At 38.9% G+C, this 20,417-nt stretch overlaps 3 protein-coding genes across 3 annotated transcripts; 1 reads left to right on the forward strand and 2 right to left on the reverse strand.

The window, feature by feature from the left end:
• Positions 1-3,043: 3,043 nt before the first annotated feature.
• pcyox1 (prenylcysteine oxidase 1) lies at positions 3,044-7,458 on the reverse strand (the record flags this gene model as incomplete). Its single annotated transcript, XM_083902196.1, has 7 exons — positions 7,409-7,458; positions 7,042-7,189; positions 5,697-5,903; positions 5,437-5,611; positions 5,133-5,344; positions 4,544-4,696; positions 3,044-3,714 (listed from the first exon to the last, which is right to left on the reverse strand). Exons 2-7 carry the CDS (start codon positions 7,151-7,153, stop codon positions 3,044-3,046), a joined length of 1,530 nt encoding a protein of 509 aa, XP_083758322.1. The 5' UTR covers positions 7,154-7,189; positions 7,409-7,458.
• A 574-nt stretch (positions 7,459-8,032) lies between these two features.
• Positions 8,033-10,246, forward strand: fam136a (family with sequence similarity 136 member A). Its single transcript, XM_083903068.1, has 3 exons — positions 8,033-8,254; positions 9,144-9,284; positions 9,719-10,246. Exons 1-3 carry the CDS (start codon positions 8,168-8,170, stop codon positions 9,905-9,907), a joined length of 417 nt encoding a protein of 138 aa, XP_083759194.1. The 5' UTR covers positions 8,033-8,167; the 3' UTR covers positions 9,908-10,246.
• Positions 10,247-13,026: 2,780 nt separating this feature from the next.
• gmcl1 (germ cell-less, spermatogenesis associated) lies at positions 13,027-17,170 on the reverse strand (the record flags this gene model as incomplete). Its single annotated transcript, XM_083902744.1, has 14 exons — positions 13,027-13,167; positions 13,263-13,350; positions 14,484-14,629; positions 14,740-14,815; positions 14,915-14,984; positions 15,264-15,404; positions 15,493-15,583; positions 15,661-15,745; positions 15,928-15,993; positions 16,088-16,200; positions 16,302-16,399; positions 16,483-16,579; positions 16,736-16,859; positions 16,995-17,170. The coding sequence occupies 14 exons, from the start codon at positions 17,168-17,170 to the stop codon at positions 13,027-13,029; spliced, it is 1,512 nt and encodes a 503-aa protein (XP_083758870.1).
• Positions 17,171-20,417: the final 3,247 nt, after the last annotated feature.

The following is a 20,417-nucleotide window of genomic DNA, read 5'->3' on the forward strand; positions in this document are numbered from 1 at the left end:
AAAATGATGAAAACTAACAATTATTTTATACTAGTTTACCGTCATAAAGGAGCAAAAAACCCCAGAAAATATTCACGTTCAAGAAGCAGCCGAAATCACAAAACCTTGTTGTTAAAAAAACACACAAAAAAGCGATTAGTTGGTTTCCATAATTGAGTCATCGATTATTAATTGATCTGTTGCAGCCCTACGTAAAGTGTATTAAACCCTCATTCGGGTGACACACACGCACACACAGGTTTGCACAGCTATTCTTCTTGGGACACTGCATTAACTTTAATTCATCTAGAAAGCGTAAACAAAGCCGTGTCCCGAACCTAAACTATTCCTAACCTAACCAACATTTAAATCTTAGCTCTAAACTTAACCTGTTCGTCAGAGATAAGGTTCTCTACTACTGGTGTTAAAGGTCCTAAAAAGGTAACAAATACAGGTATAAAGTTAGGCAATAGTTTGATCTTTATTTCATTTTGACTTTTTGTTTTTAAAATTAAATTTTTTAAGAGCGAGTTTGCTCATTTTTATTTTTTGTAAATGCTTAGTGTTAGTTTAATTTGTATTCGTTTTTGTGTTATTTTCTGTAATATGGACTATTTGCTAGGTGCAAGATTCAAAAAGGTCATAAGTATTGTACCTCAAATACAACCTTTAAAAACACATTTTCGCTCCAATTTTAGTTAGTTTTATAAACACACAATTCAGTTTCAGTTAGTTATCTTTTTTTTTTAATTCTATTTTTTATTATTTCAGTTCAGTTTGAGTTTTTGTTACCTATAATAACCTTGGTACACACACCATTTGAAGCACGTTCACAAAAGTAAATCTATACATGACTAAGATGATGATGAGTAATCTGTCAATAAGTGATTCACACATAATTCAGTTCAACATACACTGTTTGTCTGGTAGGATTGAAAATCTAATTTATTTGTAATTAAACATCTCACTGGGGTTGTTTTTTTTTTACATTTGCAGATATTTGCAGTATTAAAGGTCAAAGCGGAAGCTCGATTAAAGTGCATGAGAACAGTACGTCATGAAGCACACTCACAACCACAGTGCCCCTTTCAAAAAACTACATTCTAGAATACACACATACACATTTAAGTGTGCAAAAAAACAACAATCTGCAAATGTGCCCAGAGAAGGACATGGGTACAGTGTCTATGTTACATGACATCAGATAAATCCCAGGTATAGAAAAAACAACAACAAAATACAGAAAGGAATAAATTAGCCTCACTACAGTTTGGTCATGTATTTAGACTTCTCACTGCATTATAATAAAATTTAAAAAATTTAAGAGACTTTGCTTACAGGCACCACATTAGTGTGATTAGACTCACTCCACTTACATTAAAAATAACATTATATTCTTGATTTCTAAGAGTAAGAAAATACATTAATTTCTATTTTTTAATCAACGTCAAGTTGTTCACAAAAATAACTCTTCTTGCTCACAGCTGCCTGTTCTCACCATCATGTACTGTAATGAATGAATGAACATGAACGCATGAAGGACCATCATCCTTCAGCATGATAGAGAACGCTACGCAAGAATAATTATGGTTGAAGGGGAACTCGGATGACTTAGACGTTCGCTTTTTAGTGTTTAACCACAGCAACTATTAAATATTGATTAAACTATGTGTTCCCATTCATTAAAATATTGTTTTTGTGTTTCATTTCTTCTCACTTTCAGCCACCAGGGTGATTGTGACATTCACTATATTCTTATTATGATCTTTAAATGATGTCCTGGTTCAGGTTTAAATGATAGTGCATGCTGCCGTTAAAATCAGACTAACTACCTCAATTTCAGGGGCACTCACTTAAGAGCTGTATCCAAAAAAATCAGTTTAAGCTGCTTGTTTAAAAAAAAAAAAAAAAAAAAAAAATGTTTTTACTGCATTGTCTTGTCGTGGAATCTGTTGCAATTCCATCCAGGCAGGCACTGATTAGTTATTAATCTGTCAGATTATTTTCTTGATGACTAATTCAAGTTTGTCCGCATAACAGTTGATTAGCAGCATTTGAACAACAAATAGCGGTAAAAGCGACAGATTATGGCTTAATGAGCCTCTTCTGCCATGTCTCACATGGAGGACATGAATGGAGACAGACACCACCCTGGCTTTCCTTTATGCAGGTTACCATGGCAACAATGGAGTTACGCACCTGTCAAAAAGAACACACCAGTGTGTGCAGTGTACTTAGTTTGGATAAGAAATGGTAAGGGAACAGGTACGAGTACGTCCTTGTGTAAAACAAAGGCAGCGATTAAATTCTATGTGAATAATCACATATCAAACCTGTTGGAGATCTTATTCTCTTCATATTTGAATTCAATCATGTCTAATCTACTGCCAATATCTGAGAAATAGCAACAGAGGACAAAATTGCAGAAGAATGCAGTCTTTCAAAAGTTTGGGGTCACTTAGAAATGTCCTTATTTTTGGAGGAAAAGCACTTTTTTTCAATGAATATAACATTAAATGAATCAGAAATACACTCTATACATTGTTAATGTGGTAAAAGACTATTCTAGCTGCAAATGTCTGGTTTTTAATGGAATATGTACATAGGTGTATAGAGGCCCATTTCCAGCAACCATCTCTCCAGTGTTCTAATGGTGCATTGTGTTTGCTAATCATGTTAGAAGGCTATTGGATGATTAGAAAACCCTTGTGCAATGATGTTAGCACAGCTGAAAACAGTTTTGCTGGTTCTTTGACGAAAGGGCAAAATTATTACTTTGAACAAAAATCATTATTTCTATTTGTCAATGTCTTGACTATATTTTCTATTCATTTTGCAACTCTTTTGATGAATAAAAGCGTGACTTTTAATGGAAAACACAAAACAATTGTACAGGTGACCCCAAACTTTTAAACGGTAGTGTAAAAAAAAAAAAAGGTCAAAACAATGAGATACCTGAGGAGAGGTTTTGAGGTTTGCCCTGACTGGAGTTCTGACAGTGCAGCAGACGTGTCTTTGAGCATCTGTATGGGCGACGTACACCCATTTTATTGCTGGTGGTTTTTCAGAGTTCTCCTCTCAGGCGGGTGTGCAGATCCTCCTGGTCGATCTTGTCGACCTGTCCGTGCCAACGATGGTGCGCCAGCAAGGCCACGTTCCTGGCAGAGATGGCGCTCATCTCCATGGCGCTCCCTGCCCACTCCACAGTATTGAGGTAGTACAGCCGGTTGTGCAGGGTGAAGGGAGGCGTCTTGCGTTGTGGCGGGCGGTACTCGGGATACGCCAGCCACCGGGTCTCAGACACAAAGTCCCAGGAGAGGAACATGTTCTTTAGCTGCTCCTGAGACAGCGGCTGCGGAGAGAACACCTTCCAGACTTTGGTGTGGCTGGCAGGGGGACGTTTGTACCCAGCAGGGATGTGCACCGGGTCGAGAGAAGACATGCTGTGGACAGCAGAGCCCTTTGAGTCAGTAGTTAGGATATCAGACACGGTGAAGTCTGAAGCCAGCTGCGTGGTCCCGAGGTAGGACATGTTGAGCAAGCCGTGGACCAGAGTTGACACGGTTTGGTGGTAACGTCCAGGATAGTGAGACGGGATGGGAGGGGAGAAACCTGAGAAGGTGATGTCAGATTTTCCCTGGTGCAGCGGCGTTGCAATGACTACAATGTCGTAGAGGGAATGAGCTGAGCCCGACTCCTCCACATAATTGACCTCATAGAAACTGGCCGTGGAGCCTGAGAATGAGACAAAAACATGAAATGTTTAATACTGTAAAAAGAGAGCGAGAGAGAGAGAGCGAAGGAGCTTTTTGTCTTCTGCTCAGTAAGAGAAGACTTTTGTTTTTACAGAAGTTTGGAGTTCTGTGTCGTATACATTTTAATATATTTTTAAAGACACATAAAGCACATATTTTCAGTGCTGGACGATCTTATAAAAATACGATTGTGTCCACGTTTAGCGATTGGATTCACCTTTTATGAAGCTTTTACAGACACAGTCCATCTGTATACACCCACCTCACTTCATTAGCGATATGTAGCTATGGATTTCAATGCAGCGGACAATTGTCTATATTTAAAAGTGATGCATTACAGGTTAAATTAATACCCCCCTATTTCAAAACATTTTGTGCTGCGCTAAACTCAAAACACCTCTTGCTAGCTGGATTGTTGAAATAAATAAACAAATCCAACTGCAACATCTCTCATTGCAACTGTCAACCAATTATTTTCTTCTTTTCTCTGCCCACCATGTAGTTATGTAGTAGTACTTAAAGTGTATGAGGTTGTATGATATGCTATCATATTGGGAGAAAATGATGAAAAAAATGATTTAAAAAAATTTCCTTTATGATGAGCTCCTGGCGAATTAAAACTAGCACAAAAAAAACACACAGTTCAAGCAGTCTGCAATATGCATAATATGCGTGTGGGTCACTATCATCACTGTGATAATACATTTTTGATATATTCTGTATGTAAAAAAAAAAAAGAGAAAAAAATCACATGACACACGCAACAATAAGAGAAACAGAGAATTTTTGTATCAAAGTGTGCGTGTTACCTGTTTTAGAAGGTCGAACCTTGACGGAGATGGAAGTCACTCTGGCCGGGATGAGCTGACTCTTACTGTGGTACAACAGTCCGTAGCAAACTCTCTTGTTGCCACCGTCCACTGCCCACAGGCCTGAATCTGCCCCGGCTAATGCAATGGCACCTGGACGACAAGATGTGAGTATTAACCTCCATTTTTTAAAGCTATATTGCGTACCTTTTAAATCCTTTACATTCAAAAACCACTGTCCAATGAGTTTACACAATCCCGATTAAACCTATGTGCTCCACACCCGTGTCCCAGTGACATTCAACCACTGCACACAGGAAGTGACTTTGTTTGTTGAGGCAAGAAGAAAGAGCAGCAGCAATATAATGCTAGTTGGCTACAACAGCTGATATGAAACAAATTTAATTCTACGGATACAAAAATCATGGATACCATTTGACAGGAGAAACTCTTCTAGCAACCTGGTAGCAAGATCACGTAAGCATACGTGCTAAAAATAGTGCTTACACACAATAGAGGTTACACAGTGGAAATTTAAAGGTTTCCTTCCAACAAAAAAATGCTGTATTTTTATGTTTATGCAACATACCCACAAAGCCGTGGATGCGAACACTTTGACCATAGTTGACGCGAGTGATGGGTGCGACCATGTCGTTCATGTACATCTGTGAAAACCCATCGCTCATCATGGTTTCCTCCAGAGTCTGATTCATCAGCGAGAGAAAGCGGTCGCCGCCCATGGCGTGCAAGAGGCTCTCCACACTGGAGAAGGAGTAACCGTACTGCTGGTACTGGTAGATCCTGTGAACAACCAATTTTTTAAAAACTAAGAAACCCAGACAAAATTCTGTGTCGATATTCCTGGATGAAATTCAGCTGCTTTTGCTCCTTACCTCATAAATTTGTCCAGTACACTCTCCACCCACATCTTCATTCGAATCAAGTTGAACCCATATCTCCAAAGCATGCGGAAAAAATTAATTATGAACCAGTCACTCTCTTCAAACGTCAGCTCCTTCCCATCAAAGATTGCCACTTTAGAGGAGACATCTTTACGTGGAGGAATACCTAAAAAACACACAGAACTCAGAGTGGAATATTCTGGATTTTATGTTAATGATACATTTATTTTGGGCTCTGTTGACTGTGTTACCTAATTTTTCAATGAAGTGCTTCATGTGCAGGTTTAAAGGATGGATCACTGAACCTCCCGTCTCATACTCATCGTCCCCAACCTTCACTGTCGCGAGTCGACCGCCAACGACGCCGGACTCAAACACGTCGATCTTCACCCCGGGTCCAAACTCCTGTCTCAGGTAAAAGGCAGCTGCTGTGCCGCCAATGCCTGCTCCGACCACAGCTGTAAAGGAACAATGACAACAACGATGAGCCATCTCCGGAATTCGTTTTCGACAAAGTTTGCATGATTTATCTTAACAGCTTTTAAGCAACATGGCTATTTGAGGCTATATGTCAAATAGTCCTGCAACACGTATAATATTCATCATTTAATATTTGATTACTTCATTCTCAACTATTTTGATAATAAATTAATGAAGTTCAGTGGTTAAAACAATTACAGCTTCTTAAATATGAATATTGTTTGGTTTGCTTGTTTGTTCCTTTATGGCAGTAAACTGAATGTCTGTGGTATATGGACAGAACAAAACATTTACAAGCATCATTTTAAATTCGATTGAATTATTACAAGTTGCTAACATAGACCAAACATTTCAGTTTCACAACTTCACATTAATAGAATGTAAATAAATATTAAAAAAAACAAAAAAAACTTAATGAGTTAAGCATTAAAACACAGCCAGATTATTTATTTTTTTACTAAATGTTATGCATGTTGCATGTAAAGTTGAGTTTAATGATTATTAATAACTCTTTATAACCTTTTTTGTGGCCCAAAACCAAAGTCATTTACAATCAAACACATTCGTATGTAGCTCTGTCTACTCTGACCACCAACCACTCCATTTTCGCTTCAGCAGAAACACCAAGTAATGCATATTATGGGGTTTGATTATCTCATATATGAACTTTAGGCGCATAGATTGTGTTTTTCTTGCATATCTTTCCATATAATAACGTTTCTTAGGGCAATTGTATTCTGGGTAAACACTAGGGATTAATCATTTTTAAATAAATGCCTAATTGTGATTGTTTTGACCGAAATTGCAGTGCGATATGCGACGTTAGAGGGATTTAAAATGACTGCTGTGTGTGCAAATTGGTGCAAAAACAAATATGTTTTATGTGTGTAGGTCAGGACGATATTTAATCTAAAAATGGTACTTTGATATGCATTTAGACATCAGAACTTCCCACAAATCAACCTCAGTCACCCCAAGAAGGATACTGCTCATCTAACCTGAAGTGGAACAAACATTAGAAGATGAAAACATCAGACTGAATAAAGGAGATAGTTATGGACAGAACGACAGCTTTGGTTTGTATCTCTGGTTGCAGCCTGGAAGTTGGGCGCTCACCTATCTTTTTGGGCTGCTCCTGCTGCTCTGAGGCTGAGGCTGGATTTCTGCTCAAGCTCACCAACAGCCACAGGAACGACAGAGCAATTAGTGACAGGGTTTGACGTCTCATGGTGGATGTTCTTTACAGTTCTGCACTGAGGAGCATCTGTGAGAGAGAACACACACACACACGCGCGCGCGCGCGCACACACACACGATAAGTTATTTAGTTCTTATCAGTTCAGGTCAAAGATTACAGGGTTTCAGGCTCAGGCAAAGAACAAACATAGAAACTTGAGTTGTTTTTACGCAGTTATCATGTCTGTTAACTCGTTTAAACTTTATAAAAAACACAAGTGTTGAGGGTTGCAGAGATAGGACTCACTATTTAAAAGTCGCCACAGGAGGGCTGTCGTCGTATATCCAGAGGTAAACTCCCACACACGTATCTCCAACGTCACACTTCGACGTTTCGTTATTTTCAAAACGAATTCGGAATAAAATACATGAAAAAAAAATCAGTAGAGCAGAGGTGGAAGTAAACTCCCTAAACTCGTTCCACTATTGAATCATGTCGGAGCTCAGTGACGTCACTAAATATCGAGCGACCTTTCCGGGCACGTTTACGTTCGCTTTTCACAATAAAAGCCTCGGCATAATGTGATTAAATAATTCGAATTATAATTAGTTATTTTAGCACACAAACCAATTAGTGATATTTTAATTGACCTCCGCATTTATCTTATCCTTTTTGGACGTACACAAGCCGGTGGTAGGAGTCCAGCACTGGCCTGTACCGGGATTTGAACCGGCGACCTTCCGGTTATAACAAACGTAGCATACATACAACAAAATAATCTGTCATCCAAGTGGGATATGTGCTCATCCTCTCGGATAAAATCGAAACATTTTGTCCAACTCCACAAAACGGAAACAGATTTTATTTTTCTGAAGCCGAATCCGGAAGTAAAGCGGAAGAAGCTCTTCTTGAACCATGCTTGAATGGAGGTGACCTTAGATATCAGCAAATAATAACGTAAAGAAACGCGGCGGCTGCGTCGTTGTGGACTTGGTAGTTGCCAGGTGTCAGATGCGACTGAATCACACATTAGTGAAGACTTAGAGAGAAGAAGCAGCAGCAGAGATGGCCGAGGCGCATCAGGCACGAGTGCACACTGTGGTGGAAGACATGGTCCAAATCCTGGAGAGAGACCACATCCGTAAAATGCAGGTAGGGGACAAACATGGGCATGTGTATGTAACCACCCCCGGACAAAGATGGGTATAATTCTATACCTAATCCCTATGTCACCCCAACATTTAAAGCAATAGCCCCTAAATTGTCTGTTTACACATATAAATTCTTGGTGGCATCCTCAAGGTTTTTAATCTCTGCAGACTCTTGGTTCTCAAACTGTGGTACCTGTGCCACCAGTGGTACGTGAGCATCCACTGGTGGTACTTAGAGGACAATCGGAAACACTATTCTACTGTATATACCAGGGTCAAGGAAAAATAAACAAAATAATAAGTAGAGTCACTTTATCTCGTGAATAAGTAAATCAACTTATTTTGAATAAATCTGCCTCCTGTGAAAAGTCCATAGCTGACTTTGCTTGGTCTATTTACGCCACTGTATTCTAAGGTTGGTGATCATGGTGTTACTTTGAGCACTTGATTTAAAAAGTTCAGAAAAAAATGAAACCACTGATATACAGTAGATTATAAAGGTGTAATCTGACAAAAACCTTGGAAAAGCCTGGGTTATTGACATGTAATGGGATCAGGAAACTGGGAAACTGGCTACTAGTTTTTTGGGGAGACTCATATGGGGTCAAGGCCTGTTTCGGCTACATTCAGATTTCCAGGCTTAAATAACTAATTTCCGAATTAGATTTGTGGCACATCAGTATGTGGTGTGAAAAACAAAACTTGAGTCACATATGAGCCAAAGCAAATCATATTTGTCCACTTGAGAACATAGTATTTGTTCCGTCACTGCAGCTTGAGTTACCAAGCCTTTTCCAAAAGTTTCCCAGCAACCTGCCCTCTTTTGCTACCTTGTCAAAACTGTGCATGCAACACTTCATGTCTCACGTCTGTGTGCTCCCGTTGTGTAGGGTCGCATGTTCAAGTGCAGCGCGGACTGCTGCGATCGTCCCACAGACTCTATGAGTCAGGTGCATCACTGCATCGACAGGTGTCACGCGCCGCTGGCCAAAGCTCAGGGAGTGGTCACTTCTGAGCTGGAGAAGTTTCAGGTGGGTAAACTTGACGTACACTGAAAAAACCTGTTCAAACGACAAATATACAGTGATTGTTAGAAAGACAAAGCAGCTATTTACGTTTATTCAAGCGTCAATTTTAATGAATTGGTAAAAATATTAGGTTCGGTTTTTCACTTTAAAGACCTGACACACATAAGTGTGTAAAGATGTAGTCGGTTTGTAATAAGCATCAAAATCTGGACAAAACAGGCACTGTCGTGACACTAAAACAAGTTTTAACTTCTAAACTATTAAAAAAAATAAAGAAAATGAATGTGCAAAAAAATATACAAAACATACACCCCAATTCTTTCATATGCTGCTACTCGTCTGTCCTTTGTCACTTGGTCCAGAAACAGAAGTCATTTTAAAAAAAGAAGAAGATATAACCTTCTAATGCTTCTAAAAACGTTATTTCTTCTCCTCAGGATCGTCTGACCAGATGCACAATGCACTGCAACGATAAAGCGAAGGATCTTTTTGACTCTGGCGCTAAGGAGGCAGCCGTTCGATCGATGATGGACCGCTGCGTGGGCAGCTGTGTGGACGACCACATTAACCTTATCCCCAGCATGACCCGTAGAATCATAGAGAATCTGGACTCTTTAGAGAAGTGATGAGCAGGGAAGTCGGAGGGAGTGCGGAGTTTAGAATCAGGTGAAGCCAGGTTTTCAGAGGCGGCGTCTCTTAATTTAATCCACTGTGACGTGTGTTATTGTAATAAACTGGAATCTGTTAACAGCAGCCTCTATGGACACAAGGAGCTGAATGTTTTTATCTTGTTAGTTCAAAATCCAGTGATAAATGTGGCATCATATCAATGTGTGTGAGTGAACAGGCGTGCGTTTGTATTTGAGCATCTTCTCAAACAGCGTGATTGAGATGTCTAATTATTTATGCACAGTTCATAAGTGCTTTATGTGGTTTCTGAAGTCCAGCATCATGAGCCTCCTCATCCCATCATGTTAATCTTTTTTATTATTATTATTTCTAATAGTAACTTGTTCTGCAATTGTCTCACCTCTCACAGTGAGATGTGTTCATGTGACCCAATTAAAAGTACTGTAGACGTTTCCGGTTTGGGACTGCGTTATTCTTAATTATATCATGAAATCTAACGCCAGACACCAGTGAGACTCTTCTACATGTATTTAAATGACTTGAATATTGTCAAGTTTGTACAGGAAAGGCATCACAGTGAGGTGACGGACTAAGAGACAACATTGTAAACACACTGTGCAGACCTGATCTAAATCTCAACCAGTGCATCCACTGTCTGTGCTCATTTACAAATAATAGAATAATATTACATCTAGGCCAGGAATTAAGAGTCAGCAGATGATTTAAAGCTGCAGTGAAATAATAAAACACATTATCAACGAGGGAATCGCAGCACACAAGTAGTAGTTTTCTGATAATAGTTACTGGGATGGAGCTTATTTGGGGGGACAAAACACCAGCTTTGTACTGCGAATAACAAATGATTTGAGAAAAGGAGGAGCACCAACCTTAACTGAAGAGTCTAAAGAGACATTGAAATTTGAGCCACTGAGGAAAGAGCTATAAACTGACATTTAATTTACTTTTTACATGGTAGTTTAAATTCATAATCTCTCTCGACCAGGCACCTTGTGGTGGAAATATTGCCACTTAATACTGACCTGTTGGAAAAGAAGAATTAATTAGCAATAATCCTAAAATCTGCATGTTAACAAAGAAAATGTAAAAAAAAAAAACCTGCAGAGATTATGTTGTGTGAGAGGAGCTGCTGGGCTTTCTAATAATTTGAATATGGTGCAATAAATATTTTCAAGATTAATCATCGCACAATCCAGTCAATCCAAATCTAAAGCGCACAAATAAGCCGCTGTGTTAAATGCACAAATGTCAACGAATGCCATGTTCTATTGAAATTCAACATTTAGCTGTAAACCCAGAAATAACAACAGAACTGAGCAGGTTTAGTGAAGAACTACTGTAAAAAACAGATCACGGGATATAGCACCACAGCCCACACCTATGGGCATTTTATTGGCAGTTGATAGTACATCGTGTAGGTACATATTTTTACCTTTGCAAAAACAAATCTGTACAAGTACGAATGAATAAAATATAAATAAATGGCAAATAAAAAAAGAGAAACACCTTTTAGCGTCTTAACCTGATGTCAGTTCAGAGGCAAAGTCAGACTGAGTAAGAATTGACTTACGTGTCAGTTTTCAACAGCATGAGGTAACAGATGTCCAAAATTAGAAAATAAATTGAAACCATTAAAAAAAAAAAAAGAACAACATAACTGTAAATAGACTTCATGTGACAAAAGGGGGGGGGGGTTGTTTAAAAAGGTGCTCATAAATACTTACACAGCACAATATACAGTTGATATCATGAAATGAGCAGACTGCAAAAAAGAGCAGACTGTTACTGTTACCAAATTCACTTACCCTTAACCCTAAGGTGTTTTTTTGTATTATTTGACGGTTAATAGGTCCGGTCAGGTCAGGTCAGGTCCTATTGGGGGCAGTGATGCCACTTTCTTTCTAGTGAAGAGGTGGTTGACGTCGTAATCTGAAAGCACCTTATATATAAAAAAAAAATCATGCACACAAGCCTGTTTTAAGACTGAGAAAACAAAAGTGAGATTAACCCATGGACCCAGTGGAGTTTACAGACTTAAAACAGTTCCTGTTTTCACCACATGTGTGTTCAGTGTCATCAGCTGTGCCCCGATCACCTGTGCTGGTGCCACAAGTAAAGATGCATCGTAGATGGAGAAAGGTGATAAAATCAAGTGTAATATGACACTGAAACTCAAACAGCAGCAGGTTATAGATGCAATGATTAAACTCATATCGCTCCTCTTGTGTGTTCACCCTTTAGATTATATCACAACAGATATTATGATGCGTTTACTAGTGCAGATTGTTTTTTTAACCATGCTATGTGTATACAAATAATTTTAACAGTGCCAATTAAAAACAAAAGTGGAAAACAGGTTCCCCAGATTTGGTTGAACACACCCATCAGTGGAGGAAAACACCCCATGTTAATGATCATTAAAGCAATGGATTTAAGAACAAAAATCCATTACAACAGCTATTTTTCAACATTTAAATTCATATTAATCTCACTATCAGGATTATTATGAACTGTAGAATCCAAATGCTGATGACAGCTCATCTCACAGGAAGCACAATGTTCATCTGCAGTTTGTCAGAGCTTTTCAAAAGGTTCAGTTTCACCCTCTGGTGATGTTCCCACATTTCCAGAATGATAATGATCCCCCGAGCACGCACACACACACACACACACACACACAACTGTTCCAAGGCGTTTTCATTACCCAGGGTAATACAGTGAAACACCAGGTCTATAAAATCATGCAGCCATTTAAAAAGTTCTGTCGAGTGGCGTCCAAAGCAGATTTCCACCATTTCAAATGAACGGAGGATTTCCTTTTTGACAGACGTCCCAAGATCTCAGTGTTGACAGTTAATGACAAACATCTTAGGAGAAGTGAAGCTGCTCTAAAGGCACTGTGACAGCGTCTCCATGCACAGGTAACTCTGAATGTGCCAGAAAGACTGAAAATGTGGTTATAAAACATACTCCGGCCACACCTGCAGACAAGAGGTCTGATGTGGAAATGCTGTTGAATATGGTGAACTGTACATACTGTACAAGCGTGCGTCAGTGTCTCGGCGTTGCCATGGGAATGGAAACTGTTGGACTGGCATCAAGACACGATGCGAGCAGGGCTTTCTTGCTCTGAGGAATCGGAACGGTTGTCCAACTGGGGCGACGTGTACAGGAAGTTACAGCACACGTAGAGGGGGAATGATAACAAGCGGCTGTCCAGGTTCATCACCACATACTCCTGAGTGATTGAAGGGAAGAATATTTCTTATTGTATAATAGAGCCACAACTGAGCCATTTACATGCGCATCCATGTTCTGTAGATCTTAACTGACCTGGTCTTTCTCGAGGGTGAGGAGCTGGTAGCCTGTTGAGCGACTGCAAACCAGCTTTCCACGAGTATCAAAGGAGGCAAGACGTAACCTGAAAAAGGGAAAAAAAGAAATGATGATACCACGTGTACACTGTATCTTCGAATAGAATAGAATGTAAAGCCTTTATTGTCATCACACAAGAGAATATGGTGAAATATTCATAATCAAATAGTCAGTGAAGTAGTTCATTTTAATTCCTCTGCACAACTGACATACAGTTTGTCTTCATGCTAACATTTCCATTCCTCTGAGTTGATTGTGAACAGATTCTGTATTCTCCAAGACAGAAGGTCATTTTTTATTTTTAACATACATTAATAATTAATAAAGTGCACAGGTCCACTACGTTGTCACATTTAAATGCCCGTAGGTTCAGGAATAATGCATTACTTGGTTCAATATAATTAGAATAGGTGATTATTCTGATAGTGATTTTTTCACAAAATAAAACTTTGTTTCTAAAACATATAGGCAAATTAAGACAGATGCTCACATGTTGGAACAGACAGAAACATCAAAAATGGGGTTGTGCATAAGGCTGAACGATTTTGAATAAATATCTAATTGCAATTATTTTGACAGGAATTGCGATTGCGATATCCAAGGGAATGGTGATTTTTTTTTTTACTCATTTTAATTCAAAAAACTTTTTTAAAAGGATTTTTGTCTGATATTTGTGCAGATCTGTAAGAAATAAACATGTTCTCTTCAGTCTGTAGAGTAAGATGTGTATAGATCGAGAAAATAATTTATCAAAAATGACATTTTGACACACATTTTGGCTTTAACAAATATCGTGCCTCCTGCGATTTGAAAATTGCAGTAAAATTGCAGTAGGCCGTGTTGCGATTACGATATAATATCGATGAATTGTTCTATTGTCCTAGTTGTGCACTGAGGTGGACGCCTTTACATGAGACTTCTGTGATATTATGGAAAAACTTACTGGATGTATTTTCTCAATAGATCCACAAATTTGCAGCACGGTTGTGAGAAATGACTTTGTGCCTTGCCAGGAAATGTAGCAATGACATGTAAGTCTAAATCCAACCTCCTCACAGCTCAATATTTTTTTCAGAAAACCAGTTGCATTCAACATGAAATGAAAAGAAATGACTTACACAGACTCCTTATCAGATTTGCTACTACGTGTAAGGATTAAAGGTTGACTGTGTTACTGACCTGTATGCCAAATGCCTTCGTGGTTGTAGGCTTACAGCGCCCCCACATGGCTGACTCAGAGTATTCCTCTTGAAGACTATGAAGCGGTTGGTGTAGGTCACCAGCAGGTCAAAACCGAAGTTAAAACCTGTCCATCGCCAGCAATACTGAGGGGAGATTAAAAACATAACTCGTTTTTAATCTGTGGGAATTTAACTACTATGTACAAAGTGTATGAGAGTCAAAGAAAGTGTTACAGTGAGATTGTTAGACTCACGTCTCCATCTTTTGTCAGTTTCCTTCCACACCTCATGCTGCTCAGCTCAAACTCGTCCTTGTTCGCTTCCTGGGGACTGGTGACAAATGAGTCGCAACTTTAAAATGATGCAGTAGTTGAAAATGATTGTAAATCCACCGACTCTGTCGCGTAAAGAAGTTTCAGATATACGCACCCGTTGTCATTGTCAAACTCTGTGCGGAGCATAGCGAACCACTGGTTTTTATACACCGATGTCAGCCAATCTGGAATATGAACAGAAAACTGCTGAGGCCAATAAAACATTGCTATAAAATGTCTACTCTTACACTGAAATTAGAAAACTAAAGCAACTGAATCGAACAGAGAATATTGACAGAAAATAACATTAAACACTACATTTTTCCTTTGAGTAGCTTGAATTAAATTATGCACCGTGCTCCAAATCACTTAACTTCTGTGATATTAGGAAATTCAATTTTCCCGAGAGCATAGAAGAAGCAAATGATGACAAAGCTATTATATCAGGCAAAAACAAATCTTACCGGGTGGCAAAATATTATCTCTCTCGAGGATACGTGCAGACGCCAAATCGTTGATGATATACTGCAGACGAACGTATTTGAACACGGAACCAAAATGCGCACCTTCCTCTGTGTTTAGGAAGGGCTCTTTTTCACACAGATCTGCAGGTCAAGTGAAAACAAGGGTCAAACGTCTCTGTGTGTTTATAAACAACACTGACAAAGCAACAAAAGACACTTTTTTTAGTACCAGTCCTGCGTTTGCATAGCCAGGCATCAGCGTCAGCCAGAAGCTGCTTAATGGGACCGTCCCACGATGGATTGAGCTGCAGGAACATCCACTACAGAGAAACAGAAATATTAGGTGAAAAAGTCTGATTTAAAAGTGACTTCAAATAGATGTAATGTTTTCTTGTACCTTTTTCAGAGCAGTGTATACATCCATCTCCACCTGCATGACAAACAGGTCTGATGACTGAATGAGCTGCTCCATCACCTCTGCCCTACAAACGCAGAACAGAAAGAAATGCTATTTTCAGTCATAGGAATTCCTTGACCTTCAATGTCATGAAGGTCATAGGGACATAACATTTGGTCTCATTATCCTCAAAGGAGAGACCGAACCAGAACAGTAACACGAGAAAGGACACATCACAACTAAACTATGAGCGGTGAACACACATACCCGAGTTCTTTCATCAATTCTACATTTTGGTGAGTCATCAGGTTGTTAAGAAGCCACTCTAGACACCTGCAGGAAGACATATAAAACAAATGCATTTATTAATTATAAATATATCGATTCACTATAAATCAAACTATAAGTTGAAGGACTAAAGACAGACTTTTTCATGACTGAATCCAACCCGTAGATGCTGGCACAGGCATAGTAACCACACACAGTCTTTGCACTGATGTTTTCCTTCATGGTCTCTCCACACTGCTGGATCAAACCATCCTGTAGATGACAACAAACCACAAGGCTGGATTAGGTTTTGTCGCATTTGACTCCAATTATGGAAAATATAAGCAATAAATGACTTCTTTGAACTCACTCACCAGTTGCAGCATACAAGCAGCAGCCAGAATACTGACGACTCTGCTGGGCTTGATCAGAACATCGTCTCGGTACAGGGATCCAAATACAACCTGTAGAGCTACATGCACAAAAAAAGTAAATCAGTAAAATCTATAAACACACAATCACAACAACTTATCTCTGCGACTTAAGCACTCTCACCTTCAGTGTCAATGTTCTGGTCCGGTATCTCCAAGTTGATTTCCATCATGTTTGACTCCTTCCAAGAGCCACTGAACATACTGGAAAAATACCCTGACTGCACAATGCAAGAAATAGAAAGAGCACCTCTTAAATTGAGGATTAAATCACTGACCATCTTTTGAGTGGTTTGTGATCTTTATGAGTGCACAAAATTGTTTAATTAATTTATGCTGGACACTTGAATAATCAATCAATCTCTATATTTATTTACCTGGCAGAGGTACAGTTTGTGTAAGTTCCACTCCTGTCCAAGAGCACAGATGCGAATATCACTGTTTTCTCCATTCAGGAACAAGGTTTGATAAATGTACCTTGATGTGCTTTTCAGTTTCTTCCTGCTCAATTCAGAAAACACAAACAAGCAACAAAAGGACAGACCAAAACAAGGTTAAAAAATAAGACAAGGCTAGGCTGATGGACTGATGACTGAAACACATAAATGAATCACAGTTTGTTTTGACTGAACGTGCCTGCGAGGGGTATCTAATAAGGTGTCATCCTCCTCTGCTTCACTGTCACAGTCACACGGGGCATTTCTTTTCCTCTTCTTGCACTCACAGCTGTGCTTGCGGCTGGTACTTGTGCCCTCTATAATGTCCTCTGGTCCCTGAGGGAGGGACTGGAACCTGCTGCTCAGATTTCCCATCTTTATCCTTTCAAACGAGACATGGAACAAATATAACAGGTCAGCTCTATTTTATCTTTACATTGCAACAGGGCTATGCAAGTCGATATGAAATCAATTGCATGAGAGCCAATACCGCTAAGGACTTTGGCTTTAGCAATGTTGTGATATAGCATGTTATTTCCATTAACAATAGACCCAGGTCCATATTTGATGGACAGAAATGTCAGAAAATCCAAAGGGATATTTTCATATTACAAGTTATGTATCTACAGCGAAATGTATAGTTTGAACTGAAGATGCCTCCAGGATGAGAGGTGAAACTTTACTAAAGTAAGTCCAGTTGCCTATATCTAAACTCCTGAAGATACAGACTTGGATGGCTGAGAACTATACGACATGTGTAATTTTTTGACATCTCTTAACTGACAGATTATCAACATAGCTGTTGATTAATTATCTGTTGAAATACCAGTCTATATATTTTTTAATTACCTTAAAATTGCATGAACTTATTTCTCAGTAAGAGACAACATTGCGTTTAATGATACCGTTGTATACAGTAGGGTAGGGATGCACAATATTGGGCTTTTTGCAGATATCTGATATTGCAATATTGGAGTGCTTGGGCTGATAACTGATACTGATACCGATATATGTCTTTCCTGTTAACATCATATTTTAAAAAAAAATATGTCGCAAACAAATGTGGATATAAAATCTCTTCATTGTGCAAAATAAGTTAGTATCAAAAAATGTTTTAGTCATTAATCATATTGTCTGTATGTTTTCTGATAATACAGTAGGGCTGTACAAATAATCACAAAATACACAACTGCAATTATTTTTATAAAGATCACAAATGATAAAAGGCAACATGAGGGTTTCAACAATACAATAAATATTGCTCTCTAGATGAGAAAATACGTTTTGTTTGTTGACAGATTACAAGGAATGTCAAAATGATACTTCAGATTTTTACCATATCATGCATTTCTAGTATACTAGGTATTCTGTAGACATCCAATCAAACCTGTGATGTTTTATGTATCCCCTTATTCAAATGAAATTCAAATCAAACATCTAGGTTACAGAAGTAGATGCCTTGATATTTACATGTTTATTAGTTTGTATTTATTGTGCATTTGAAGAGAGAACATCAAGGCTTGATGCTATGACTTCCTGCCTTATAGTCTCTGTCAATCACACAGTTTTAAACAAAAAAAAGATGCAGCATCAACCCACCTGTTGTTCAGCAGCGGGCACACTGAAGCAGAGAAGCGGGTTTAATGTGTCTGATGATCAAACTCAGTGTCAGTCACGCTATGGCGAGTCCACAGAAGAAGAGCTCACAGCCCACACAGCTAGCTTAGCTGCCGAGCTAGCTCATGTATTCCCAGCGTCCTTTAAGAGCAGCTGCTCCTCGACACGAGCCTCCAGGGAAGCTGAAGCCTTGCTGCCTCCACTTACATGTTTGTGGAGCAGAATTAAAGCACATTAACGCACAGGCGACAGATGATGCTACAGCCCCGAGTCTGTGCCTGCTTTTGTTTTTCCTCTTCTTCTTCTTCTTCTCTGGATGTTGGTAACGTGGCTACGTCACAAGCGGCTGTACTGCTCTAGTACGCCCCCCTACGGTGGAAATGTTGAACTGAGTCAGAAAAATGTTAGAATGTAAGATTTTCCTAACCACTGCCTTTCTACACGAGTTATAGATCCAACACTGTAATATGTGTTATATACAAGGAGTACATGTGTTCTGTATATGCGTTATCAATAAAGTTTGTTGAAACAACAACAACAACAACTGCTGTGTCATATCTGTCAGTTTTTAATTTTGTTTCTTTTCAGCTGGGGCTCGATGGTCCGGTCGGCAGTTGCAAAGTTGCAAGGGCCTGGAATCGAACCCACCACCTTGTGGACTCATTCCCGTGGCTGTGAATAATAATAAACCATTTCTGACACAAATTGGGTCTCTTTTCAATCTTCACTTTGGATGATGACCTTTAAAAGGTCCTGGTCCTGACAAGAACTGAACCCACAACCTCAGCAACTTCACAGCAGCGTTCTTGTCCACTGACAATTTTGGCCATTTTTCGACGACATACTATACGATAATGTTTTTGACCAATTATGGACGACATACACAGCACACACATTTATATGTACTTGTACATAGATATAGTTTTACATAGTGTAAGTATATATGCATAGTTATGTACTGTATCATGTATATACCTAATGTATATACAGTACATGTATATATGTACACAGACTGTGTGTGTGGAGAGACAGAGTTCCTTCCAGACAAATAATGAAAAGTAAAGAAAAGTTGAGCACACACACTGTTGTTTGGCAAGACGGTCATCACTGCAACCAGGTCAACCAGTTCACAAGGATGTCTTTCATGTTTTTCCAATTCAAACCATTTTAGACCACAACCTTGCTGCATGGAGCCTAGTAACCTCTGAGCTGAACAAAATGTTTAGTCTACAACCACCTACAATGTTCAAAACAAACCGCTGGTTCCTACAAACATTTATGATTCAACCGCAGATAGAACCAGCTCCAAAAACTATTTCCATAAATACTTATCTACCCATCTCCACCATGTGATACAATCTTGATTTACGTGACACAATAATAATTCCTCAACTCTTGCCAGGAGATTGCACCCACAGGCACAGGAGAGGACCTTTTCTTCAGAGCCTCTGGGTCACTATGACATGACTGCCCTCCAGTGGAATCCTGCTGTATTGTTGTTAAAATGGACTGGAAGTGTCTGTTCATTTTAGGGTCAGTAAGTAATACGAGATGGTGTTTCTGTGAAGACCATAAAATAAGATATACGCATTATTCCTACATGGCTTAATCTCTTGGCACTTTAAGGCTAATATCTCCACACACACATAACCTATATCACAGATAGATAGATAGATAGATAGATAGATAGATAGATAGATAGATAGATAGATAGATAGATAGATAGATAGATAGATAGATAGATAGATAGATAGATAGATAGAAGAGGAAACACAATTAGAACAAACATCCTGACTTCTTCTGAGATTAAAGCTACAATTTGATTGAAAGTCACAACTCTGACTTTAATCTGAGAATTCAGGATTTTTTTTTGATTTGTTTTTGTTTCCTTTTTTGGCCCGAATCCTCTTCCGTAATTAGCAGCGAACTACGTGTCTGCAGCGAGTCTAACACCAACAGCACAAATAACGTTTACAAAGATGACGTTTACAAAAATAATAAAAAC

This window comes from Microchirus variegatus (assembly GCF_963457635.1).
Source record: "Microchirus variegatus genome assembly, chromosome: 16".
In the NCBI taxonomy this organism is placed as follows: domain Eukaryota; kingdom Metazoa; phylum Chordata; class Actinopteri; order Pleuronectiformes; family Soleidae; genus Microchirus; species Microchirus variegatus.

What these genes read in the sequence shown, in the direction of transcription:
- fam136a (XM_083903068.1), top strand. Translation starts at nt 8,168, where the DNA reads ATGGCCGAGGCGCATCAGGCACGAGTGCACACTGTGGTGGAAGACATG. An exon ending in ACCACATCCGTAAAATGCAG is followed by an intron (nt 8,255 to 9,143) that starts GTAGGGGACAAA and finishes CCCGTTGTGTAG; the next exon opens with GGTCGCATGTTCAAGTGCAG. An exon ending in CTGAGCTGGAGAAGTTTCAG is followed by an intron (nt 9,285 to 9,718) that starts GTGGGTAAACTT and finishes TCTTCTCCTCAG; the next exon opens with GATCGTCTGACCAGATGCAC.